We start from the raw sequence: 27,712 nt of genomic DNA, 5'->3' as shown, positions 1-27,712 counted from the left end.
AGTTTCATTGGCGGTTTCCTTTGCTGTGCAAAAGCTTTTAATTAGGTCCCATATGGGTTTTTGATATTTATTTATTTTGCCATGGGAAGGTGATCCAAGAAAATACTGCTATGATTTGTTTCAAAGAGTATTCAGCCTATGTTCTCTTCTAGGAGTTTTATGGTTTCCAGTCTTATGTTGAGGTCTTCAAACCATTTTGATTTAACTTTTTTTATATGCTGTGAGGGAATGTTGTAATCTCACTGTTTTACATGTGACTGTCTGCTGTCCGGTTTTCTCAGCATCACTTCTTGAAGAGACTGTCTTTTCTCCATTGTGTATTCTTGCGTTCTTTGTCATTGATTAACTGACCACAGGTTTGTGTGTCTATTTCTGGCTCTCTATTCTGTTCCATTGGTTAATGATTCTGTTCTTATGCCAATAGCTTCTATTTTGATTACTGTGGCTATATAGTATAGTCTGAAGTGTGGGAGGTTTATACCTCCAGCTTTTTTTCTTTTTTCTCAAGATTGCTGTTGCAGTTCTGGCTTGCTGTGGTTCCATGTGAATTTTAGGATTATTTCTTCTAGTTCTTAAAAATGTCATGGATATTTTGGTAGAGATTGCTACTTCTTTATATATGGTATTCTGGAGGTCCTTGGGAATGCAATAAGATACAAAAGATGTAAGCTTTGGGAAGATAAATCAAAATTAGTGTTTGCAGATGATGTTTCTGTAACTGTACTAGAAGTCCTGGCAAACACAAGAATAAGAAACAAAAGAAATCAAAGAAAAAGGATGGAAGTGAAGAATAAACATTATTAATATTTGAAGATAATATGATTTTCTACTTTTAAAAAAATCCACAAAAATTTACATAAATACTGTTTAAATGTCTCAGCTTTGGGAAAGGTTTTGGATCTGAAATTGATATACCCATAATTTAAAAAAAGAGATTCTAATAGTAACAAAAAATTCTAAGTTATGTAAGAATATATTTTACAAATAAATACATTCCTTTGATGGAAAAAAAGTAAACATCATTGAAAGACTAAAGGAAGATCTGAACAGCTATCTCATCTTCCTGCTTATTAGACTCAGGATTATCTGTATGTTTGTTTTCCTTAAATTAATCTATAAATACATGTAATTTCAGTCAAAAATCTTAATCAGGCTTAACAAAGAAGTTGACAAGATGATTCTAAAAGTCATTTAAAATGGTAAAGGGGCAAGAAGAATTTGAAGAATAAGGGGTTGGGGGACTTGCCTTTCCAGATATTAAAACTTTTTAAATGAAACTATGGTAAATTAAAGTAAGTATGGTATTGGTATAAGAGGAAATAAATAGATCAGTGGCATGGAAGAGAAAGCTTAGGAATATTTACATCTATGTAAATTTAGTGTATAACAGCATTACAAATCAGACACTATCACTCAGTAAATGAAGTTGGATCAATTGGCTGCCCATATGGAGAAAATAAAATTGTTCCCTACCTCATGCTATACACAGAAATGAATTCCAGAAGTATTAAAGGTATAAAATGAAAATTTATACTCATAAGAATGTATAGAAGAATGTCTCTATGATATCAGGATAAAGGAAGATGTCTTAAAAAGCAAACAATGATAGAAATGATCGTTAGATTTGACAACATTCAATTTTTAAAGCCTTTCAACAGCAATAACAAAAGACTACAATCAGAGAAAAGCACGCCTTGGACAGGAGAGAAAATATTTACAGTGCATGCAGTTGACAGAAGTTTAATATGCAGAATATATAAAGAATTCCTACAAATCAAATAGACAAAAAAGAAAACCCAAAGAACACATACAAATCAGTAGAAAAGTCAAAAGAATGTCCAAAAAGAAAATGTCAAAGGATACACTCAATTCACATAAAAGAAATAAGAATGGCAATAAAAGTGACTTGATTCTTGTTCTCAGTGATTGTCAGAGATTCTGAATTAAAAGTTCAGTAAGATAGTATTTTGATCAGATTACCAAGGTCTTATAAAGTCTAATTTTTATCTAGTGTTGGCCAGCATTTGGGGATATAGGAACTTTTTTACCCAGTGCTGGTGAGGATATTAATTGGGACAACTGCTTAGGGGAGCAGTTTTATAGTCTGAGGGCTTCCCTGGTGGCTCAGATGCTGTGGGAGAACTGGGTTCAATCCCTGGATCAGAAAGATCCCCTGGGGAAGGGAATGGCTACCCACTGTAGTGTTCCTGCCTGGAGAATTCCGTGGACAGGATCCTAGAGAGCTACATACACTCCATGGGATCTCAAAGAGTTGGACACAACTGAGCAACTAACACTTTGTAATAAGATATGTCTGATTCTACATAAAAAGGAACTCTCTGCCATGTCAGAGTGTTTGCTTAATATTCTCTTGCAGAAATGTTACCAGGAAACATATACAGTGATGATTATTGCTGCATTATTGGGATAGGAAAAATTAAAAGTAACCTAAATGTTCTACACAGGGAAATTAGACATTGTGGTATACTTATATAATAGAATACTATATAACAGATAAAAGTTACATGCATATTCTCAACATGGATAGCGTTTGTGTGTATATGTATATGTATTCATATGTATACACACATATATTTATATTCTTGACATGAAAAGTATATATATTTATTTACTCAATATGAACAAACCTCAAAATAGCATTGAGTGAAAAAAGGAAAACAAATTGTTCACCACTGTATTGCTTTCACCAGAAAACTCGATAAATACTTATTGAATCACTGAATGATGTTGATGCATCATTTCTTGTTTATGCAGCAGTGCCCTTGATGAGCACACTGGACCTCCAGCTTTCCTGCTTCCCTCTGTGTTGTTGACTCTTCTGTCTCCTCTCTGAACTATGTGCTCTTACAGTGCAGAGATATACCTTATTCCTGTTTATATCCCCTGGCTGTTAATTGCTCCTGGCCCAGAATAGGGATTTAGTAAGTATGTTGAATTAGTGAATATTGCTTATTATACCTATGCCCTGTTAAGAATGAACTTTGGCTCAGGAGTTGGAAGACCTGAATTCTCCTGTCTTTTAGTTGTCAGACCTTAGGCAATGTTTTTTCTAATATACTCTGAGTCTTGGTTTTCTACCTGTTCTGCCTAAATCTGAGAGGTCATATTTATGTGTTATATTCATGTGAGATCATATAATGTGAGAATGTGAAAACGATACATGACTGGAAGACTTCTAATACTTCAGCAGTGAGGGAAAATGTGCAGTTGTAGAGTCGCAGTGGGAGTAGCTGTGCTGTGTATTCTTAGCACAGTCAACATTCCTTTTAGGAGCCATATGAGTGATCTGTGTCCCAGAGGAGTCATCATTTCTTTTTTATTTTCTTTGGAACCAGTTTACCATTCTACTTTTCTCTTTTGACGAAGGGAGATTAGCCCTGAAATAGCCAGGGTTCTGTTTTTTCCCAAGACATGAAAGCAAAACTATCTTCTTGTCTTTGGTACCAGAACTATGATTATTTCTGAAATATGTTTGTGGATATAGAAGAAAAGAGAAGAGGTGAAGTCAGGAAACTCAACTGATTTCATAACTCCATCTCCCATTACCTTCTGGAACCTGGATAGTGTGACCTGGAGCAGCAGGCACCATGGTGAGCCCAAATCCTGGCAGAACCTGAAAGGTTGATCACCTGAAACCTTCAGAAGAAAAATCAGGGAAAGTCATTGAAAGATATATATGCTTATTATGTTGGCACAATGAGTCATAAAAGCAGGGATGAAGTAAAAACTTTGAAAATTTGATGAGTTAGCGTAACAAAGAACTTTGCTTAATGATAGAATATTATTTCATATATGGATTAGAAAAGGGAATTTTGCTTTACCAGATATAAAGATAAATAGTATAAACCCAGATTAGGGGAGAGGAAGGATGTTTGGTGGAAGACAGCTTGGGGAAATTGGTAAACCTCAAACTGCCCAACTATAGAATTTGATGAGAGATGAGAGGTAGGCATGGAGCAAATCACTGAGGGTCTTTGGGCTAGGCCATGATACAGTGACCATATCCCCTAAACCAGGATACTCCTTTAAGAATAAAAGGGGGTTCTATTCATCATTATGCTAGGATAACAGGAATAAAACAATAGCTGCAATGCTTTGGCCACCTGGTCTGAAGAGCCGACTCATTGGAAAAGACCCTGATGCCGGGAAAGACTGAGGGCAGGAGGAGAAGCGGGCAACAGAGAATGAGGTTGTTGGATGGGCATCACTGACTTGATGGACATGAGTTTGAGCAAACTCCGGGAGATAGTGAAGGATAGGTAGGGAAGCCTGGCGTGCTGCAGTCATGGGGTCTCAAAGAGTCAGACATGACTTAGCAACTGAACAACAACAAACAACAATAGGAATAATCTGAAACTGTCGCAGATAAACCGGATCATACAGTGTGCCTTATTTCAATGTAAAGAAGAGCTACTGATATGATTACAAGGAGTGGGAGGTTAAAATAAATTTTAGGCAGGAGACTTGGACGAGTCTGAATAATAATCTTGGTTGGAAGAGAGAGAGAGAGGTGGGCCATTTGCTAGATGAGGCTGTATAATGGAGAAAGATTGTTGGTATTATTTTTGTTGTTGTTAAAGAGTGTAAAGTCTTGGCATATGTAAATGATGTTGAGAAGGAGCCAGTAGAAAGAAGAGGAGCTGAAGATTAGAGTCAGAGGCCTGAAGAAAGGTAATAGGCCCTTTTTCAATTACGACAAGTGAAAAGAAGCAAGACTGGGTATGGATGCAGATGAATCTTCAGGTGGGAGGGCATAATAGGTGTAGAGTTCCTACCTAATGACTGTTTAGGTTGTTGAGGGTTCAAGGAAACTAGAGAAGATTTTAAATAGCTACCGTGGACAATGGAAGAGAGACCAATAGCAAGACAATGATGCCCTCTACTCTCCTTATATTCAACATTGCCTACCACTCTAGGGTCAATCTGAAACCAGGCAGTCCTAGCCAATGAATAAAACAAGAAAAATAAATATAAAGTGTGAGGATTGGAGTAGAAGAAATAAAATTGTTATTATTCATGGCAGCTTTAATTGAACATGTAGAGAATCCAAAAGAATCTGCAGATAAACTAAAGAATTGAAAAGTGAATTTAGCAAGATTAGGAGAGCCAAGGACACTATACAAAAATAAACTGTATTTCAATATATCAGCAACTTGTAATTAGAAAATAAATTTTTAAAAATGAGAACATTTACCATAGCATCAAAACATTACTTAGGTATAAATATTAACAATAGGCAGATAAGACCTTTACTCAGAAAACTATAAACACTGAAGTTATATATGTACCTATGGCTGACTCATGTTGATATATGGCAGAAACCAACACAACATTGTAAAGGAGTTGTCCTCTAATTTAAAATAAATATATAAAAAAGACCTAAATAAATGGCAGTCCCAGTTTGTTCCCAATCAATCAGTATCCTAATAAGTGAGTATGTAAAAAATGTGTGTAAAACTTATTCAACTGCTGACTGTAAAGTTTATAAAGGGCCAAGAATATTCACTTTTGATTCCTGCCTTAGTCAACAAAGAGACCCCAGTAGATATCAACTTCTCTCACCTGCCATTCTAGGGAGAACTGGCTATGACCATGGTCGTGATGTTGATTTACAATTTATAAAGGCCAAAAGACAAATGTTGGAGGACTTATTCAATTTGATTATTGTTGTTGTTCAGGTGCCAAGTCATGTCCGACTCTTCACGGCCCCACGTACTGCAGCATGCCAGGCTTCCCTGTCCCTCACCATCTTGTAGAGTTTGCCCAAGTTCATGTCCATTGAATTGGTGATGCTATCCAACCATCTCCTCCTCTGTCACCCTCTTCTGCCCTCAGTCTTTCCCAGCATCAGGGTCTTTTCCAGTGAGTCAGCTGTTCACATCACCTGAAACACAGTTGTAGAGACTTCCGGATGATAACATAGAATACTTTCATGGAATTAGGATTAGTAAAGATTTCCTAAAGAAGATACAGAAAGCACAACCATAGTTGTAAAACCAATACATTTTACTGCGTTAAAGTTAACTCTTCATGAAAAGACATCATTATGAGAGTACAAAGGCTGGCAAGAGGGTGGGAGAAAATATTTGCCTAATTCATAACTATGAAAGATTCATGTCCAGGATATATTTTAAAAAAACCTCCTAAAATAATTAGAAAATGGTAGTCTAGTCTATTCAATAGACAAGAAACTTGAACTGTTTCACAAAAGTCTCGCCAAATGGTCACGAACATAAAAAGATACGAACTTTGTTGTTTTCAGGGAAATATAATTAGGACCACCAAGAGCTACTAGTACTCACCTGCCAGAATGACTAACGTAAAAAAAGTGTTAGTGAAGATGTAGAACAGTTGAAACTTTCATACACTATAGGTTGGAGTATTTTTGGCTCAATGAGTATGTCAAGGGTATATCTTGTCACCCTGCTTATTTAACTTATATGCAGAGTACATGATGAGAAATGCCAGACTGGATGAAGCACAAGCTGGAATCAAGATTGCTGGAAAAAATGTCAATAATCTCAGATATGCAGATGACACCACCTTTGTGGCAGAAAGCAAAGAAGAACTAAAGAGCTTCTTGATGAAAGTGAAAGACGAGAGTAAAAAAGTTGGCTTAAAACTCAACATTCAGAAAACTAAGATCATGGCATCTGGCCCCATCACTTTATGGCAAATAGATGGGGAAACAATGAAAACAGTGACAGACTTTATTTTTTGGGCTCCAAAGTCACTACAGATGGTGACTGCAGCCATGAAATTAAAAGACGCTTGCTTCTTAGAAGAAAAGCTATGACCAACCTAGATGGCGTATTAAAGAGCTGAGACATTACTTTGCCAACAAAGGTCTGTCCAGTCAAAGCTATGGTTTCTCCAGTAGTTATGTATGGATGTGAGAGTTGGACTATAAAAAAAGCTGAGCACCGAAGGATTAATGGTTTTGAACTGTGGTGTTGGAGAAGTCTCTTGAGAGTCCCTTGGGCTGCAAGGAATTCGAACCAGTCAATCCTAAAGGAAATAAGTCCTGAATATTCATTGGAAGGACTGTTGCTGAAGCTGAAACCCTAATGCTTTGGCCATCTGATGTGAAGAACTGAGTCATCTGAAAAGACCTTGATGCTGGGAAAGATTGAAGGCAGGAAGAGAAGGGGATGACAGTGGATGAGATGGTTGGATGGCATCACCAACTCAATGGACCTGAATTTGAGCAAGCTCCAGGAGTTGGTGATGGACAGGGAAGCCTGGCGTGCTGCAGTCTTGGGGTTGCAAAGAGTTGGATACGACTGAGCAACTGAACTGAGAACTGTTTGACAGTGTCTATTAAAATTGGTGTGTGCAAACCATAAGACTAAGCAAATTCATTCCTACATTGTATCTACTAGAAATATAAGCATATGTATACATATATATAACACAAAAGATATGAATGACAATGTCATAGCAGCATGATTCTAATAACCTAAGACTGGAAAACAACATAAATGTCCATCTGCAATGAAATTGATAAATTGTGGATATTCCTACAAAAGAATACTACATATAGCAATAGAAATGAACAAACCATTGCTACGTGCAGCATCTTGGATGAATTTCACAAACAAGTTGAGTGAAAGAAGCCAGACACAAAAGAAAATATGTGATATGAGTCCATTTGTATGGAGACGGACAAAACTACTTTTAATGTTAGAAGCAGGGATGCTGTTTGGCTTTGGGATGGAGGACAAGGCTAATGATTAGGAAAGGGTACAAGGAGAGCGTTTCTTTATTGAGCTTGTAAAGTTATGATTTGTGTATATGTTTGTTCAGTCACTAAGTTGTGTCTGGCTGTTTGCCATCCCATGGACTATGGCACACCAGGCTTCTCTGTCCTTCACCACCTCCCGGAGTTTGTTCATATTCATGTCCAGGGAAGCACGCCAGGCTTCCCTTGTGGCTTAGTTGGTAAAGAATCCACCTGCAATGAAGGAGACCGGAGTTCGATCCCTGGGTTGGGAAGAACCCCTGGAGAAGGGAAAGGCCACCCACTCCAGTATTCTGGCCCCTGGAGAATTCCATGGACTGAGTAGTCCATGAGGTTGCAAAGAGTCGGACACTACTGAGCGACTTTCACTTTCATGTCCATTCAGTTGGTCATGCTGTCTAACCATCTCATCCTCTGCCTCCCTCTTTTCCTCCTGCCCTCAATCTTTCCCAGCATCTAGGGCATTTCCAGTGAGTCAGCTCTTCATATCAGGTGGCCAAAGTATTGGAGCTTCAGCTCCAGCATCAATCCTTCCAATGAATACTCAGAGTAGATTTCCTTTAGAATCAACTGGTTTGGTCTTCTTGCAGTCCAATGGACGCTCAGGAGTCTTCTCCAGCACCATGATTCAAAAGCACCATGATTCATCAGTTCTTCGGTACTCAGCCTTCGTTATGGTCCAACTCTCACATCTGTACATGACTGCTTACCTTTCAGTATAACGTTATTTTCAAGTGATGTATGTAAAATGCTTATCATAGTGGCTGGTTTATTACTGCCAGTTCACTAACTGACAGTGTTAACTTTTTTACTATGGTTCAGTTCTCTGTAATGACTAGGTCAAGGACAATGCTGTCCAGTAGAATTTACTGCAATTATTAAAATGTTCTGTATCTACAGTGTCTAGTCCCATAGCCTCTGGCCACATGGGGCTATTGAGTATTTGAAATATGACTGAAGAACTTATTTAAAGTTTTACTTAAAAAAAAAATAAAGTTTTACTTAATTTTACTCAATTATAATTAAAATTTAAATACCTTTATGTGACTAACAGCTATCGTATTGGATATGGTAAGATATCCAGGTCTAAGGAATTGACATGGGAATGAGTCAATGAAGGAGAAAGACAGTGAAGTTTATTTTAGTTGAATAATCACGAAACTGGGAGGCCAGAGTGTCAGATGAATTGTGCATCTGTACACTGAAGAATGCTCAGGGCAATGGCAAGACTGGGTTGGCATTGGAGGTAGTTAGGTAGGTTCCAGAGTCTTCAAAGAAGCATTTGGATAGAGGAGGGGAAAAATATAATGTACCAAGAAAGAATGCTCTTTCCCCTGTGGGTTGTCAGAGACACTTGGATAGAAATGTTTCTGAAGCACGACTTAAGTAGTTAAGAGTCATTGAAAGAACACGTTTTAAAACAGAAGTGGTTAGGAGCAGTAGCAGTGCTTCAGAGCGGTGTTCTGTGACAAAACTCTAGTGTAGTAAAGAAGTATTGAAGAGCTGTGAGAGTAAAACTTGGTGCAGAGGTGGGAAAGGAAGCTAATTGCCAGGAGTAGGTGAAAGGTTAAGGTGTGGGCAGTTTTCAAAAAGCTCCTCCTGGTGAAAGCAGTAAGAAAGGAGGTGGTCGCTAGTGGGAATGTGGTGTTTTGCTTTTGTTTAGCAAATGGTAGGAACTGAACTTGAGGAAGGACATGAAAAAGTGAAATTGCTTGGTGTTTTCTTTCAGTGCATAGAGGAAATCTTGAGGCTGAGTACCTACAGGGTCTCTGTGAGGTGAGGAAGAAGTGGCTGGGTGATGACATAGAAATGTTGATTGGGCCAGATCTTGAACCATCTTGAATGGCGTTATGAAGAATTGTTGGCTTTATCTCATAGTTCATGGAGAGCCAAGGAAAGTTTTAACTATCTGAGGCTCCTGTAAGAATTTGTGCTTTATAAATATTATTCTGGCAATATCGAGGACTATGGACTAAAGGTAGCCAGACTGAAGACAGATTGCTTCATCAAGCAAGAAGTGATGAAACCCTGAAATAGGGCCATAACAGTTAATAGAAGGAAGAAGAGTTGGGAGAATTTGAAATTATAGTTTGGAAATGGAATGAGCACAACTTGTGGTGATGGAATAAGGGAGAACAAGTGTTAGAACCGAGAGGTTTCTAAGTTGACTAGTTAACTGATGAATTTATATTAAGGGGCTAAAAAGAACGAACCCAAGTTTGGGATGGTGGTCAGTTATTATATCTCACCAGTTGAGATATAACTCACCCATTTAAAGTAGACGTTTCAGTGTTTTTGGTGCAACTACCATTACAATTTCAATTTTAGAATTTTTTTTAATCACCTTATAAGGAAACTCATACCTATTAGCAGTTACTCCTCATTTTACCCTACGTCCTTCTCCTACCTCTCAGCCCTGGGCAACCACTAACCTATTCTTAGTCTCTATGAATTTGCCTGTTTGGGACATTTCATATAAATGGAAGCATACAATATGTCCTTTGTGACAAGCTTCTTTTATTCAGCATGTCTTCAAAGTTCATCCAAGTAGAGGTCACTTTTTGCCTTGTTTTATGTATATTCATCTCTTTACATATTTTGTCTCCTCTACCGGAGGCACTGTTGTTATATATTTTAAGCCTGTATCTATTAACAGCATATTTGCTGTATTTAGTTATGACTTAGCAGATATTTGCTGCATCATAAAGTTAGAAGGTTAACTCCACTAAGCATGAAATTTATTTAACCTGAATGAGTTGCTCCCACACATGCTTACCCACCAAGATGTGTCTTTATTTGCTGTCATAGAATGTTAGGTACCATGCCAAATGGTTCTGGTTCTGCCGTTAACTCTGTATGACCTGGGTATGTCATTATATTCTGGATACACTTTCTGTATCTGAAAATAGTTATAAAAATCCCTACCCTATATAGTATAGAGGAATGACTAAGATAATGCAGGTTGGTAGGATTTGGATAGAATTGGGGTTCATCCGGACAGTCTCTGAGAAGAAAGAGGAACAGGTTTCCTCTCCTATCTGAAAGATGAGTATTCTTATGAAACCTTTTGTAAGGCAAAATGGCGAAAACAGAAAAGCAATTACCTTAGGATGCTGCTTCCTAACGTATACAGAAAACAAATAGAGATAAAGCCCAGATCCTCTCTGATACAGTTCAAAGCTGACAACTTGATGCTGAGATGCTGAGTGTAGTTCCTGAGGAGGGAGCTTGGCAGTTCTACTCTTACTGTTTGTGGTGTTTCCTGCCTCTGTAATGGCCTAGGGCAAAACAAATCTGAATGCTGTTTTTGCTTTTCACCTATTTTCTGGAAAATTTCCAGCTTTCTTCTGGTGAGTGAAAACAGGTACAGCCTTTACAATGGGGTTACATACAGTAAACCTAGTGTAAGTCAGAAATGCATTTAGTACACCTAATGTACTGAATACCAGGGCTTAGGCTTACGTGCCTTAAACATGTTCAGAACACTTATGTGAGCCTATAGTTGGGCAAAATCATTTCACACAAAGCCTGTTTTATAATATAGTATTGAATAGCCCCAGTATTCTTGCCTGGAGAATCCCATGGGCAGAGGAGCCTGGTGGGCTACAGCTCATGGAGTTGCAGACTCGAACGTGACTAACACACACACATGTTGAATAGCTCATGTAATTTATTGAATACCGTACTAAAAACCGGAGTGGTTAATTGGATACAGGAATGGTTGTCAGTGTTCGTTGTTCCGCCTTGTGATCACGTGGCTGACTGGGAGCTGCTGCCCAGCATCGTGGGAGAGTATCACCACATATTGCTCGCTCAGGAAAAGACCCAAATTCAAAATTCAGAGTATGATTTCTGCTGAGTATTTATGGCTTTCACACCTGTAAAGTTGAAAAGTCCTAAGTCAAACTATCATAAGTTGGGACGAGCTATATTAATGAAGGTCTTTTGTAAAAGTAAAGTGGCATGGGTGACCTGTAAATGTTTGACTCTATTGCCTGAAACTCCTGGGATAGGAGTAGCCCTTTTTCACAAGGTTTGGAATTTTGGCCTCTTGAGTCCTTTCAATCCCATTTTACAAGGTCCTGCTTTTGTCGGTGGTACCACTGACTGCTTCTTTTGTCATCAACGTGGGGCGTTGTAGTTGTGTCAGGTTCTCTAGCTATTCTGTTTGGAATACCTTAGCACCCTTATTTCTTAAGAACACTGACCAGTAGCCTTCCTGTTTTTCATAGCGTTATATTGTTTTAATATGGCTGCATATAGTTGAATACAAAAAAAGATAAAGTTTAAAACCCACTCTATCCACCTTCCTGAAACAAGCAACTTATAACTGCAGGCCTACCTTACCCCTCTCTTTTGGAGAATTGTTCATGCTTTTATTTTAAAAAAACATATACTGAGTGTGTACTTGAATGCCATGTCTCAAAATAAAATAGTCCTCAGATCTCATAGCAATTCAGTGGGGGAAGGCAGACATAGATGATCACATGATATGGAAGTGCAGTAGCAGCGCACACCTGGAAGCAGCCATTGGGACAGGGTTTTGAAGCAATTGTCACCTGGTGTTTCTTTACTAATAAATATAACACAGAAGCAGCCTGATGAAAAGCACTGATGTTCTTTGAGCCTCAGAACAACTGAGGTGACTCCCATTTTAGAGAGCAATCCGAAACTCAGAAAGGGTCAATGGCTGGGTTTTAAATAGATTCTAGACTTAGATTCTATGTTTATCCCCTCGTCCTCACCATATCCATGCCCCTTAGGCAAGAGTAGGAAGTACCCTTGCAGACTACTACAGTGCTCTGCCACCCCCCTCCTCTGTAAGCAAAGCTGGAGTCTCAGGTTCCCTTTTCTGTGTCTAGCCTGCTTCCAGTGCATTGAGCATTCCAGGGCTGTAGCAGTAGCGAATATTGCTGATGTCATTGTTTGCCTTATTGGGATTTTGCTCTTTGTTTCACAGGGAGCTGTGATTGGTATAGACGATGAGGACGACAGCACCTTCACAATAACTGTTGATCAGAAAACCTTCCATTTCCAGGGTGAGCTGAAAGAAGAGATTTTTTTCTCTTCGCAGTCCCAACTGCTTCTTTCCTTCTCCTGTGGGTTGTTTGCTGGATGACTAGAATGGTTTTTACAACTGATCCTGTATGAACGAGTGCACAGGAACGTTCTGGATGAAGTGGTACTGCAGGTTAGGCAGGGATTTAATCATATCTGCAGCGGATACAGATCTCTTTGAAACATCTGTGGATCTGGCTGCAACTGGAGATTAAAAATTTAAACGATAAAAATCAGTGAAGGGAGAGAGTAATGGGCTGCTGCTGCTGCTGCTGCTGCTGCTGCTGGCTTGTGTTTACAGAAGGTTGCTGATCTTCTTTATCGAGGAGTATGGCTTTGCTTCTGCATGAAGAGTCTAAAGACTGATTGTGAAGGTTGCAGTGTTTGTCCCTGTAAAACTCAATATAAATTAAATTGAAGCTAGTGGCAGCCTTTGGCTTAAGGTTTTGCTTTGCTTCAAGAACTACAAGTTTGCATTCATTTCATCTGCATTCTGTCTTGTCTGCCAGCCGTCATTTCTCTGCTATTATCCTTTTTATAGTTAATAACACCAAATGCCATCTGCCACTACTATGTTTCGGCATTGCATGCTCTGGTTCACCGGTAGAAAGGGTAAGGTACTGGATGATCATTCTCATTTCATCTTGCTTTGAAAACTCTAAACCAGCAAATAAAAGTCAGTTTTAATGATCCTGTCCTAATGTACTCTCATCTGTTAGGAGTGTCTATTAGCTTTGATACTAATGTTTTTGCTATTTTGCCTATCGAGAGTAACCTCTATTTTATATTTAAAGCAGCCCAAGAAACTTAGAAATTGAGAATATTTGCACTTTTTCTGAACTACAAGTGACAGTGCACTGTGATAGATGCTAGGTATAACAGGATTAAAAAAAATAGTAAATCAGTTTATTGTTTAAAAATGTTTTGGTTATGAAGTCTAACAGTGACCAGATATGTTATGTGAGATGTTCAGACAGCTATTGTCCTTCTGTATTAGGATAGTATATTGCAGTAATTTTTCTTCATTGTCTTGTTGGCACGTAGAAATGAAAGATGCAGCTTATATATAATAAAGACAAGCCAATGTACTCACTTGTGATATCTCTAATGCTTTTAGGAAAAAGCATTCTTAGAGTATTTTTTATGTTTGGTCATATTTTTTTACTCAGAACTGCTTTTAACTAATAATGTTCTCTTGAAATTTTCTACTACATTTAATTTCATAAAACATTTAAAATTTTAGTTTAAGAAAGTCCATGGCCTTTATTTTTAGGTTAAATATATAATGCTGCTTATCAGTGAAACCAGATAATACTCACACTCTGGAACTCTTTACTTGAATGAACTTGAATACTTTAATGTATTTCAAGTAGTAGCTGCTAGATACAGGTAAAGACTGCAGCATGAAATTCTCTCCTCTGCAGTTACTAAGAAGACATCTTCTTTGGACTTCAGAAGCTGTACTGTTTGCCTGTTTAAAGGAGAGGAGACTCAGGCCTCTAGAGTAAAGGCACCTCTACCTTCTCTGATTTAAATTATGTTAAACTGATCTTCCCTTTAACACTTCTGTATTTATGTTGTTTGCTTGTAAAACAAATGATTCCTTTAATGAATCATTTAAATGGCAAGGATAAATAAGTGTTATATGTATTTTTAAAATGGATACTTAGTTCTGAGACTGTTGGATTCATTAGTTTGTTTTCTACTGTAATAGTTTTGGAAGTCTCAGACAACATGAGATTATTTGGCTTTTGTAAAGAACTCTAATATTCTTTATATTCTTGGACATAATAAGAATTATTTTGTATTCATAGGTCCTTGCTTATAAGTTTGCTGAAAAATTGATGAAATTTTCAATGTCTAAGGTCTTATATTCTTGATTAGAATTGAAAGCAAGTTAAGATGGATATACATTAGCATGTATGTAAATGTGTTGACTTTTTAAAGTTTAATATAACAGAATTTTTTGAAGCAAGTGAAGTATCAGTTGAGACATCTATAAAACAAATTCTGCTTACTTTCAACTCTTAAAGGGAAAGCTAGAATTTGTTTAGATCCACTAATTTGTTCAACATCTATTTTAGACATTATTCTAAGTTCTGGGGATACAGTAGTGAACAAAATATAAAATTCCTCCCCTCTGTAGCATCTAATCTGATAGAGGAGAAAGCCAATAAATAAGATGAATTGGTAAAATATAAGGAAATAAGACAGTGCCAAGTCCTGGGGAGGAAAAAAAAAAACGCAGGAAAGGAAAAAATGAAATAGAAGTGTGTGTATATTTATAGGGGGTGGTTTAAAATTTTAGATGGCTGGGGAGACTCATTGGGATGATGCCTTTCAGTGAAAGACCTGAAGGAAGTGAGGGAACAAGCTTATATGGCTTTGTTGGGGATGATGGTGAAGAGTAAATCACTCCAGGCAAAGGAAATAGTAAGTGCAAAAGGGTGTGCCGGCCATATTTGAAGACCAGCAAGGAGGCCAGCTCTGGTTGGAGTGCGGATAACCATGGGGAGGGTAGAGTGAGATGATGTCTAAGAGGTAACGTTGTATGAGGCCTTATATGACACAGTAAGGACATTGAATTTTACTGAGATAAGAAGCCATTATAGATGGTTTTAAGCAGAGGAGTGACCTGATGTGATTTTTAAACAGTTATCACCCTGGGCACTGTTTTGAGAATAAAATGCAAGAGGCAGGAACAGAGCAGAGAAACTAATTAGGAGGCCAGAGTAATCCAGAGCAGAGATGACGGCGGTTCCCACAGGGTAGCACTGGGAGTAAAGAGGTAGTGAGAAGCAGTTGAATTGTGCATGTGTGTTTAATCAACTCTAATTAATATGCAATAAAATGTATGCTCTATAAAATTCAGTGAATATTGACGAATTTACTTACTCATATAGCTGCTACCATAATCACGGTCTGGAACATTTCTGTCATTCAGAAGATTCTTTTATTCTTTCGTCAGTCTACACTCCAGCCCCTGGCTCCAGACAGCAACTGATCTACTTTCTATCACTAAAGACTAGATTTTCCTTTTGGAGAGGTTCACACAAATAGAATCTTTCAGTATGTACTCTTTTTTGTCTGGCTTTATTTTAGCTCAGTATGTTTTTAATACTCGTCCATCTTGTTGCATGTATTGGTAATTCCTTTTATATTGCTAAGTAGTAGTTTGTTGTTAGGTATTATATTTTTTTGAAGGTTGTACTGTAGCATGTGAAAACAAGACAGTAGGAAGACAGGATAACACCATATTTTTGACATGAGTGAGACTGGAGTTGCTATTAACTGAAGTGGAGAACCAGTTAGGGGTGGCGGACAGATGGGTGTCAAGAGCTTAGCCTTGGAGATGCTTATAATCAAGTTCTAGATGCCTATCAAATGTCCAAATGGAGATGTCAAGTAGGCAATTGAAGTGTGGCGTTCAGGAGAAAAGTTCAGGCTAAAATAATAAATTTGGGAGTCATTGGCATTTGGGAGGAGGTATAGAGAGAAAAAAGAAGAGGTCCAAGTAATGAACTCTGGAACACTTTAACATTTATTAGAGGCACAGAGAAGAAGTGGGACTAGCAAAACAGATTGAAAAGAATCAACCAAAAAAGAGGAAGGAAACCAGGTGAGTGTGGTACCCAGAAAACCAAGATAGGAAGTGTTTCTTGGAGATGAGAGGCATCAGCAACTGTGTCAAATGCTCTCGACTGAGAAAGTTGAGGGCTGAGAAATGATCACAAGATTTAACAATTAAGTCTATTGATAACCTTGAGAAGAACAATTTAAAAGTAAGAGTATAGACCGTGCTTCTAAGTTCTGCTATAAAGGGAGGGTGAGAAATACAATAGTAGCTGGGAGAGGGAAATAAGTTTTTTTTAAAGATAAGAGCAATAATGACATACTGTTCTTATGCTGTTGGTAGTGACTCAGTAGAGAGGGAAAAGTCGATGACGCAAGAGAAAAAAGGGAAAATTATTAGATCAGTGTCTTTGAGACAGCAAGACAGGATGAGACCTAATACACAGGGAGGGCATTGCATTTGGCTCAGGGCATAGACAATTCATCCATAGTAACAAGAAAGTCAGGTGTATGGTATATACGTAGACAGGCTGTTATCCATCATCTTCATTTCCACTGTGGTTTGACTCTCTAGTTAACCTGCTGCTGCTGCTAAATCGCTTCATTCATGTCCAACTCTGAGTGACCCCATAGACGGCAGCCCACCAGGTTCCCCCGTCCCTGGGATTCTCCAGGCAGGAACACTGGAGTGGGTTGCCATTTCCTTCTCCAGTGCAGGAAAGTGAAAGTGAAGTCACTCAATTGTGTCCGACTCTTTGTGACCCCATGGACTGCAGCCTACCAGGCTCCTCTGCCCATGGGATTTTCCAGGCAAGAGTACTGAAGTGGGTTACCATTGCCTCTCTAGTTGACCTACAGGTCCTGTGTCCTGAAACATATTTTGTTAATCATAAAGAGGACTGGTGCCATGAAGAGAACAAACTTTCCTGAAACAATGGATAATTTTTCGTTATAATGATTCTCAGTTCTGGTAGCTTGATATTTCAGAGTAGTTACAATTTAAAAGAGATATCATAAAATTCTCAAAACAAAGTTAATTTAAATTAACTTTAGTTTTGGGGAAAAAAGAAGTCCTTTTTCCCTCTTTAGGTAATAATTGAAATTACAGTCCTTGCATATTAGAGCTTTAAACAGATTTGAAAACTACAACTTCATTCTGTCATTTTTCAGAGATTAAAAAGAAAATGATTGCCAATTCATCTTTATAAACTGGCTCTTCTGATAAGAGCAAAAAATGATTCCTTTTTCTATCAGTCAGCCAGAATTGTTTGCATTTGGATTCTTAGCTAGACATTGTGTGGACAGCAGTTTTGGTATCCGTTAGACTGGCTGTTGGGAGAAGGCAATGGCACCCGACTCCAGTCCTCTTGCTTGGAAAACCCATGGGTGGAGGAGCCTGGTAGGCTGCAGTCCATGGTGTCGCTAAGAGTCAGACACGACTGAGTGACTTCACTTTCACTTTTCATTTTCATGCATTGGAGAAGGAAATGGCAACCCACTCCAGTGTTCTTGCCTGGAGAATCCCAGGGACGGGGGAGCCTGGTGGGCTGCCGTCTGTGGGGTTGCACAGAGTCGGACACGACTGAAGTGACTTAGCAGCAGCAGCAGCAGACTGGCTGTTGAGTTCAAACATTTAATGTATGAATAGTATGTGTAACTCCCTGTACTCAGAACTGTATACAAGTTAATAAGACATAAGCCAGGATGTTAGAGAGCTTGTGAAGAAGTAATTATAATGCAGTATAAAATATGCTATAGTAGTAGAAATATGTATAGGACACTGAAATAATGGAGAGGCAAAAGAGACAGACAGTACTTCACAGAAGAGCAGTTTTTCTTATTACCAAGTAATTCTTTTTAAAATAATAACAACTTAAAATTATACTAGTTCTAAAAAATTTCAGGTTGTCCAGAATTACACAATATAAAAACTAAAAGTCTCTGTCGCCAAGCTGTCTCTCACCTCTCCCTCCTTGCCTCCTCTGCCTGGTAGATTTCTAAAGTCCGAAGAGTTTACCAGGCTGAGGGATGTTGTAGCATTTGCAAAGGTATGGAAATATGAGGCTACCACATGTGTTCCAAGAACTTTGAATGTTTGGTACCATTAGGACAGTGGACAGGAGTTGAGGCAGAGGCCTACATCTAATATGAAAAGGTTTTATTTTTATCCTGAGGTCTGGTAGGAGCCAGTGAAGCAGAGTTTTAAGCAGAGATTAGATAGAGTAAGACATGGTTCTCTAGATAAAGAGCCTTCATTTTTAAGGCCCTGAGTGGATTAAAGCCATTGGTAATGGGGAAGGAGAAGAGGAAAACAGACTTGACATTTTTTTAGTAAGTAAATCTTTAGGAATTGTTGATTGCTTGGAAATGGGAGCTGAGAGAATGAGAGTAGTAAAGGTATAAGAAGGATGTGGCTTACTATTTTGTTTGGATGTTGTCAACATCTGAAATAGAGAATCTAGAACAGAGATGGTGAGGGACTTCTTACATTTGAGGTGTCTTTGGGACATACAGGTATTGATGGTGATGTCAATTGGGTCTAAGTCTGGGCTTCCCAGGTGGTACAGTGATAAAGAATCTGTTGGCCAGTGCAGGAGACACAGGAGACATAGGTTCGGTCCCTGGGTTGGAAAGCTCCTGTGGAGAAGGAAATGGCAACTTGCTCCAGTATTCTTGTCTGGAAAAGTCCATGAACAGAGGAGCCTAATTGGCTACAGTCTTTGGGGTCACAAAGAGTCAGACACGACTGAACGTGCATGCCTTCCTTCCTGGGCTGAAGATGGAGATTAGTGGTTATCAACATATTACTGGAAGGTAGAATTAATAGAATTTAGAAAATTGAATGCTTCAGGGCTAGGCAGATATGTAAAGGAGTGAAGAGTAAAGCTGACTGAAGACTAGCGATTTGGAGAGCTTATGCCCTGTTTGAAGGGGTAGCTGGTACTTAATTCCAGACAGTCGTAGACCTTTGGTAATGCTTGTCCAATGTTTTCAAGAGAAAACTGTCTAGTTTTTCAAGAGAAGCCAGAAATCCAGATTTTTTTTGTATGTGCAAGAGTGAATATGTGCATATTAAATCTTCCAGTTTTAAAAAACAATTATGTAGACCAATGCAGTGCATCTATGAGCTAGCTAAAACCTTCTAGATATTTTAGTCTGTGGTTAAAACTATGGTAGGGTGGTTATGAACCTTCTGGCAGATGTGAATGAGAAGAGAGCCTCCAAACCTGGCAGTATACTAGGGTGGGACCATCAACAGGCTCAAAGGAATGATCAGAAAGGTTGGGGTGAAAGCTACTAGCTTCAACCATATGAAAGTACATACTGCTTTTATCATTCAAAAGTAGTTACATATTGGCAGTTCATATGTGACAACTTAATAAAAGACTAAATGAGCCATAATTCGTACTAATGAGAAAGATATCCAGTTATTTGAATTTTACCTTCAAAAATTATATTTAATGCTTTTATATATGTATATAATTTATAATGTTACTGATAGTGTATTGGAATAATGATAGCTACATTTATCAAATGTTTATTTTATACTATTCAGAGTTTTACATAGTTTAACCCATTCAATTTTTATGACCTTATGAAGTAGGTACTATTATTTTTATTTTATGGGTAAGGAAACTGGGGGCCACATACATATAGGTAACATTTAGGCAGAAATGGAATTTGAACACAAACAGTTGTGGTCTAGAGCCATTCTCTTAGATGCTACAAAAAAAGTTATAGAAATTTGTCAACTAGTGTATAATTAACTTTTATAATTTTATCCAGAAAGGAATTGGTGTAAAATATGAGGAACCAAATTACAGTGCAGGTTAATGCAATTAAAATTTTTTGTGATGTTCTACACATTCCGTTGCTTAGTAGAAATAATAACAATAGTGGCAGTAACAGCTACTACTAAATATGTCTTATAAACTAGGCACTCTGTTTAACAGGCAATGTACATTACTTCCATAATTCCTAAACTCCCCAGTGAGGTAGTTATATTTCTAGTTTTAGAGTCAGAAAAACTGAGTTTCAGAGAAGCTAAATGCCCGGGATTAGTAGATTGTGCCTACGTCTGTCTAGAGCAGTAATTCTTAAAGTGCAGTCCCTGGCCAACCTAACTAGCATCACCTGGGAACTTGTTGAGAACACAGAATATTAGGCTGAGCCCCAGACTTGCTGAATCAGAAACTCTGGGAATGAGTCCTCTAGTGATTCTGACACACACTGAAGTTTGGGAATCATTGATCTGGATCCAGGGTTTCATGGTGTTATTCTGCTTTATTCTCATAGCCTTATATATTAGGTGTAAGTATCCCCAATTTATATGTGTGAGAAGACACAGAAAGTCAGGGGTCCTGGCCTCGATCTTAGATTGTTTTTTATTATGTCCTAAGGGCAACCCACTCGAGTACTGTTGGCCCTGGTAGGCTGCAGTCCATGGGGCTGCGACGAGTCGGACGTGACTGAGTGACTTCACTTTTACTTTTCACTTTCATGCATTGGAGAAGGAAATGGCAACCCACTCCAGTGTTCTTGCCTGGAGAATCCCAGGGATGGCAGAGCTTGGTGGGCTGCCGTCTCTGGGGTCGCACAGAGTCGGACACGACTGAAGTGACTTAGCAGCAGCAACCTACATAAGCCCTGGAGGAGGGCATGTCAACCCACTCAAATATTCTTGCTTGGAGAATCCTCATGGACAGAGGAGCCTGGCAGGCTGCAGTCCATGGCATTGCAAAGAGTTGGACACAGCTGAGTGACTGAGCACAGCACAGGAACCTACATAGAAGGGCTTCCCTGGTGGTTCAGTGATAAAAGAATCCACCTGCCAATGCTGGAGACTAGGGTTTGATCACTGGGTCAGGAAGATCCCATGGAGAAGGAAATGGCAACCCACTCCAGTATTCTTGCCTGGGAAATCCCATGGACAGAGCAGCCTGGCAGGCTACAATCCATGGAGTTACAAAAGAGTTGGAGACACTTTAGTGACCAAACGACAGCAACAACCTACATAGAAGGAGTCTCTTGCCTTAAGTAAACCTGATGTGTGGGAAAAAAAGTCTAAATTTTTATAGAGTGAAAATTAGCAATATGTATATATTCTTTCATTATAAAATAATCCTTTACTTTCAAAGGATTTTAATAAAGGCATTCTTTAATCAGTGTGTTTTTAAAGTGATTTCAATATGAAATTTGTTTGCAGATTTATTTGGGTATACCTTTAAAGGAATACAAGTTGCATAAGACAAAATGCAACATTTTTAAACAATAAAACTTGTTTAAATTAGAAGAACTTTTAGGAACTGTGTACGTCTAGCAGAGTCATCTGTTGCGCTGATCACTGACCTTTTCAGCTCAGTCCATTAGAGCTTGCTTATTTATTAAAATGCAGAATTACTATAAATCAGCCCAGTGGTGAAGGGGAAAGTGTTTAATTTAGAAATGTTATATTGATCAAGGATATTAGGGCAGCCCTTACTGCATTAACATCAATCAACATGGCATGACACATCTGTGTCATTAATCATTTAGAAGAAAAGACTTAACTCATAGTTGCAGGCTTCTGCTTTAAAAATAACCATCTCAGCATTATCATTAGTAAACAGATTCCATTATTCTGTTGATTACAGACTTAAAAAAATTTCCTTCTGTGGTTATAGTTTGTATTTTTATGTGATAACCCCTCCTCCAAACAAAATAACCATTTATAGATTTTGTTTAAGGGAAATAAATCCCCTGTAACTAATTCTCTAATTAGATGTTGTAATTTCACTAGGCGTCAGGAGGGGAAATGCTACTGAATTCATGTATTGGTAGTTTGTTACATTACTGTAGGAGAATTGGATCTCAGTGGTATACTATTCTTCTTAATTTGCTTTCTGTTTGTGATCCTCCCTGAATAGCCAGGATTAGTTGATATATAAATTTATTTTTTCTTAATTCTTTACATTTTATCCCACCATTTCTTTTTTCATAATTTTTGAGTAGTAAAATGAATTACTGCTCACTGTAGAAATTTGGGGAAATAGAGTAGTATACAGCTGGTACTAATAATCACCCATAATCATACCAGAAGATAATTATCAGTAACATGCTTGTGGATTCCTTTCTGATATTTCAGTTGTTTGTGTGAGAGTGTGTATGTGTGAATTTTACAAAATTGACTCATTTCCATACTCGATTTTAAATATTATGAAAAATTTCCCATGACACTGAATGATCTAAGAAAATGTGATTTCTAATAGTTTGTGTTATACGATTTAACAAATAATCATACTTAACCATTCATCTGTATTGTACAGATTTTTCTCTATATTAAATAATACTGTGTTGAATATCCTCACACATAAATCTTCAGCCAAATCTCTATTTAGCTTAGGGTAGATAGATTCATAAAATAACTTGTCAGAACAAAAAACATAAATATTTTAATATTCCTAAAATACTTTATTCCTTATATAAACCTTCCCCTATAGCTTTCAAGGGAGATTGTCAATTTATATTTCCATTCTGCTTCATCACACCATCAGCATTTGGCATTTTAATTTTAAAAGAATGCCAACCCAGTGTCCTCAAGAATATTTTTTTAATGTGTTTATTTCTTATTTGGTCAATTACTCATTCTTCTGTCCTTGTCTTTGTTGGTGGTGGTATGCTCATGCTTTTTTTATACTCTCCTTTTTGATAGGGTAGACTCATTCATTATATCTTGCTAAGTAATCTTTTCATCTAATTTGGAACACGTTACTGGTAGGTATTACTGTGAAGAGTAAATGAAGATATATAAAGAAGAGCATTTCCCTGCTTTAATGTATAATGTATAACTGAAAATGTACATGGAAGTAAACTGAGTTGAACAGTCTTGCAGGGTGTAAAGGGGGTGCATTCTCACCACATACTATGAAGTCCTTAGTATGTCCTCAAGACACCTTGACTTTTAGACATAACATTTATGCATAAGACATATTCATACATTTTATACCTTTCTTTTAAAAATGAGCATATAGGCAATGGACCAAAGTCTTAGGGGCTGAAGTCTAAGGAAGGAAGGAAAGTCGCTCAGTCATGTCCAACTCTTTGCAACCCCATGGACTGTACCCTCCCAGGCTTCTCAGTCCATGGGATTTTCCAGGCAAGAGTACTGGAGTGGGTTGCCATTTCCTTCTCCAGAGGATCTTCCCGACCCAGGGATTGAACCCGGGTCTCCCTCATTGTAGGCAGACACTTTACCCTCTGAGCCACCAGGGAAAGCCCCTAAGGAGTGTCCTATTGATGATCAAGATTTACTGCTTTTAGCATGCTAATGATTTCTCAATTGATTTCTCTGTTATGTTTATAAAGTTTATAGTGTCACCCCTATTAGCACTTTAATTTTTCTCTTTTTCTACTAATTAAAAGAATGATAAAATAAATGTGAAATATATTAAAATAGTTGCATGAGCACTGCTCTTCCAGTGGAGGTGGTGATGCTAAGAACTAAACTGTTGCCTGGCAGGCTTTTGCAACACACTTTTGCACTGTGTGTTGGCACAAAATGTCCACTTGTTGCTTGATATAAGAAAATTAAAACTTTCTCTGAGGAGTCAGTGTATAAGAAAGTACAGATTATATGGAAGGTTGAATAGGCAAGCACTGCTTATGTAAAATATAGTCTCATTCCTCAAGAGACTTTGGGGACTCAAAACTGACTTAGCCCTCCTCTAGGAGATTTTCCTGACCCAGGGATTGAACCCATGTCTTTTATGTCTCCTGCATTGGCATGCAGGTTCTTTACCATTTGCTCCACCTTGGAAGCCCCATGACTTAGGGAATAGTGAGCATTAAATTATATATACTTAAAAGTATAATAGGAATTCAGAGAAGGAAATTACAGTGATAGTTAGATTTTCTCTGTTTTTCAAACTTTTAATAAAAGCATTTTACATGTGCAATCTTATTTAGAAGCCTAGATGTGAGACAGAATAGTTGCTCTGGTGAAAGTCAAAGGGTTGAGGGCCTACATCCATGCCCTAGGAACTTTGAGAAATTACCAGTGTTCAGTTTATTGTAGCCATTCTTTCTTTTTATTCATCCATTCATTTATTTTCATTGTCAACAAATAATTGCTTACTGTATACCAGGCACTAGGCTGTTTCCTGAGCATAAAGTAGTGAGCAAAGCTAAGCACCTATTCTTAAGGGTCTCACATTTTGAAAATCATTATTCTAGAGGAATCTTCCTGCTTGCACACTTTCAGGTAGTTCTCTGACTCCAGGTTAAATATCCAAGAGTTAAAGCAGTATCTTTTAATAATGTCTAGACTGCATTCACCTTTTAGCTAACTCGATGGTGAACTCTCTAAGAAAATACTTACTTCTGCCAAGGTCATCTTTGGCCTTTCAACCTCCTTCACTAACACTGCATGTAGTTTATGAACATTCTCATGATCATGGTGGCTTTAATCAGTGTACTCCACATGTAACATTGTTTCAGCATATAAGTTCAGGTTATGTTTCATCATTGCATTTTGTTAATATTAAACTTGGAGACCCCTAAGACAATTTGACTCATACCCCTGGAAAAAGAACTAGAATTCAGGTAAACTATAAAAAAGCTGCACCTTTGCTGGGTTGGTGGTTTTAATGAGGATATATCTGCTTTGGGTGGGACTGCCTAGTGGGTGGAATTAGTGGATCATATAAAAAAGATTTAAGCTAAGCCCTTGTATATGGATGATTTAAGTCAAGTGGGGATGAGTGTCAATGGGATTTTTTTTTTTTTAATCTTGGAGAGAGTGATTGACTAGACATCTTTTTTGGAGGTGACTCTATTCTAGAAGTGAGTCTCTGATGAATAAAAGAAGGGAATGGAGTGGAAAGGAGCAAACATTTAGAGTGCAGTTAATGTGACGCTAGGCACCATAATCCTCATACGTACCCCCACACATCTTTGTGAGATAGGTACTTTTGTTCCCATTTTATGGGAAAGGAAACCGAGGCTTGGAGAAGTTTTTATCCGAGGTACCATATATGGGAGGTTGCTGAGCCTGAATTCAGGCCCGTGCTGTCTTCATTATACAGTGCTGCTTCTCCACAACTCTTTTCCCTTCTTACTCTTAGTCACACTGACTTCTCTTTTCACCATGCCTTAGCCTCCCTGCAGCTTTAACTTCAGGCTTCCCTGGTGGCTCAGTGGTGACGAATCTGCCTGCTAATACAGGAGATGCAGGTTCGATCCCTGGGTCGGGAAGATCCCCTGGAGGAAGAAATGGCAACCCACTCCAATATTTTTGCCTGGGAAATCCTTCTGTCGAAGGAGCCTGGCAGCCTACAGTCCACAGGATCGCAAAGAATTAGGTGTGACCTAGCAACTAAACAATAACAATGCTATAACTTCAGTTCTGTCTTCTCTTCTGAATAGTACAACATTCCTACTGACGGTAGTTAGGGTTTTCATGCTATCCGGTGGTATGGTTGTCACAGTTTCTCCTGTGCCCAGTGAATATCCAAATTACTAGTTGTCAGTTGTCATTGGCAGGGGCCCAGCTGAAGCAAGGGAACTGGGATATTGGTAGAAATAGACTAGTGTGAAGCATGAGGTGAGCAGTCCGTCACCAAGTGTGAGGGAGGCTTGGAAGTGTGGCTGAAGCGAGTCTCAGGAATGTCTCTGTATGGATTTAAAGGCAGCATATCAAACACATATTGACCTGTACCCTGTTTAATTTTACTTCTATTCTGATTGTGGAGTTCTCATAATATGTCAACTGAGATAGCATGCTCAAGTTGTTGAGGAAAATAGGCCAATATATCTTACAATATTTATTCCTCCTTTGCAGAGGAAGTCCCGCCTCCCTGAGAAACCTAAATGTGGAGCAGGGGGTCATCAGTAAAAGGAGGATGATAATACCGAGCTCCAGAATTGTACTGTTAGAGAAAATGTGTATAAATACTCACTATGGTGCCTGATAAATAACAGTGCTCAAAAAATAGTAGCTGTTGTGATTATTGTCTTTTATTTTATGAAGTTGCTGATGATCATGCTGCCGCTGTTTTTGGTTTTCCCTTTTCTCCTTTTTCTAGCCAAGGGTTTGGGTTAGAGGTAACCCACATTAGGTTTTTGAAAGTGCCACAGGCAAAAGCACAATACAAGGGATAGAAGCTGATTCCCTGATAGTCAGGGAGCTCTCAGTTTAGTAGGAGGAACTACTATGGGAATATTTACTAGAAAGACAACAATGAGGATAGCAGCTTGTGCAGGTTCTGTACCAAAGGCTTAACATGTGTTTTCTCATTTCCCTCTTTTAACAACCCCAAGAAAAAGTTTTGAGGAAACTGAGGCAGAGAGTGCTAAATCACTTATCCAAGTGATTTAGTTTGGAACAGCTAGTTACAGTACAATGTAAAAGTGATAGAGATGTATTGAGATGTAGGAAAGAGAACTGATGGAGGCAGGAAGACGTCACAGAAGAGATGGTTTTGATACGGATTTTGAAGGATGAAAAATAGTTCAAATGAAATGTAATCATGCAGGAAGAGAAGTGAAAAGAAAGAACATTTACCAAACTTCACAGAAAGAAAGGAGAAGCACGTTCCAGGTAAAGGGAAAGTATGTGTAAAAGCTTGGAAGGATGAAAAAGGATGATTTATTTGAGAAATGTAGGAAGTGCAGTACATTTGAGAATACATTGGAGGTGAGGAAAAGGAGCTTAAGTTCTGTTTGAAACTAGATAGATCATCAAAGGTCTCATATACCAGAATAATAAACCCAAACCCCTTTCTGTAAGTTAGTGAGAAACATCAGTTATTTTAGTCATGGAAATGTCATGATCCCTTTTGTGGCTTAGAAGGAACACGGGGAACTGTTTGTGGAATGCTTTGAAGAGAAGTGAGATTGGAAGCGAGATGCCCGGTTTGGAGCTTGCTGCAGAGGTTCTGGCAGGAGGTGATGGGGTCTTGAACAAAGGCAATAAGAGTGCCCCAGAGAGGATAAACACACAAAAATAGATATGCCAGGCAGAGTCTGGTGACCGTTTCTATGAAGATGGAGGGAAAGGAGCGCAGAATTATCCCAGGCTTCTGACAGAGTAACGGGAGGATCAGCTCTGCTCTTTCCGATGTCTTAAGGAGTCTGTCTGTGTCACTGCGGTGTCACCAGTGCCTGCCTGCTGTGGACACACGTGCCCTCAATGCATATTTCTTTTTTTTGAATGAAAGCGTAATTTTGGACTATGTCAGGGTAAATGCAATTGTTTAAGAAAAACAGGTGATATTCTCCCACAGAAGGAAGCCTCAGGGCTTCAGATCCCTGAGAAAAATAGTCTTCAATTAAGAAGTATCA

General features: G+C 38.4%; 1 protein-coding gene across 4 annotated transcripts in view; it reads left to right on the top strand.

Annotated features, from left to right (window-relative positions):
* The window catches only part of OSBPL9 (oxysterol binding protein like 9), a 170,976-nt gene that overhangs the window by 43,991 nt on the left and 99,273 nt on the right, over nucleotides 1-27,712 (top strand). For all 4 annotated transcript variants that reach the window (XM_068966060.1, XM_068966059.1, XM_068966057.1 and 1 more), the window contains one exon: nucleotides 12,723-12,801. In XM_068966060.1, coding sequence (XP_068822161.1) covers nucleotides 12,723-12,801 — 79 coding nt within the window. The remainder of the gene's footprint in view (nucleotides 1-12,722; nucleotides 12,802-27,712) is intronic.

This window comes from Capricornis sumatraensis, chromosome 2 (assembly GCF_032405125.1).
Source record: "Capricornis sumatraensis isolate serow.1 chromosome 2, serow.2, whole genome shotgun sequence".
In the NCBI taxonomy this organism is placed as follows: Eukaryota; Metazoa; Chordata; class Mammalia; order Artiodactyla; family Bovidae; genus Capricornis; species Capricornis sumatraensis.
Note: the sequence above shows the minus strand (reverse complement) of the source record. Positions and strands in the feature narration are given on the sequence as shown.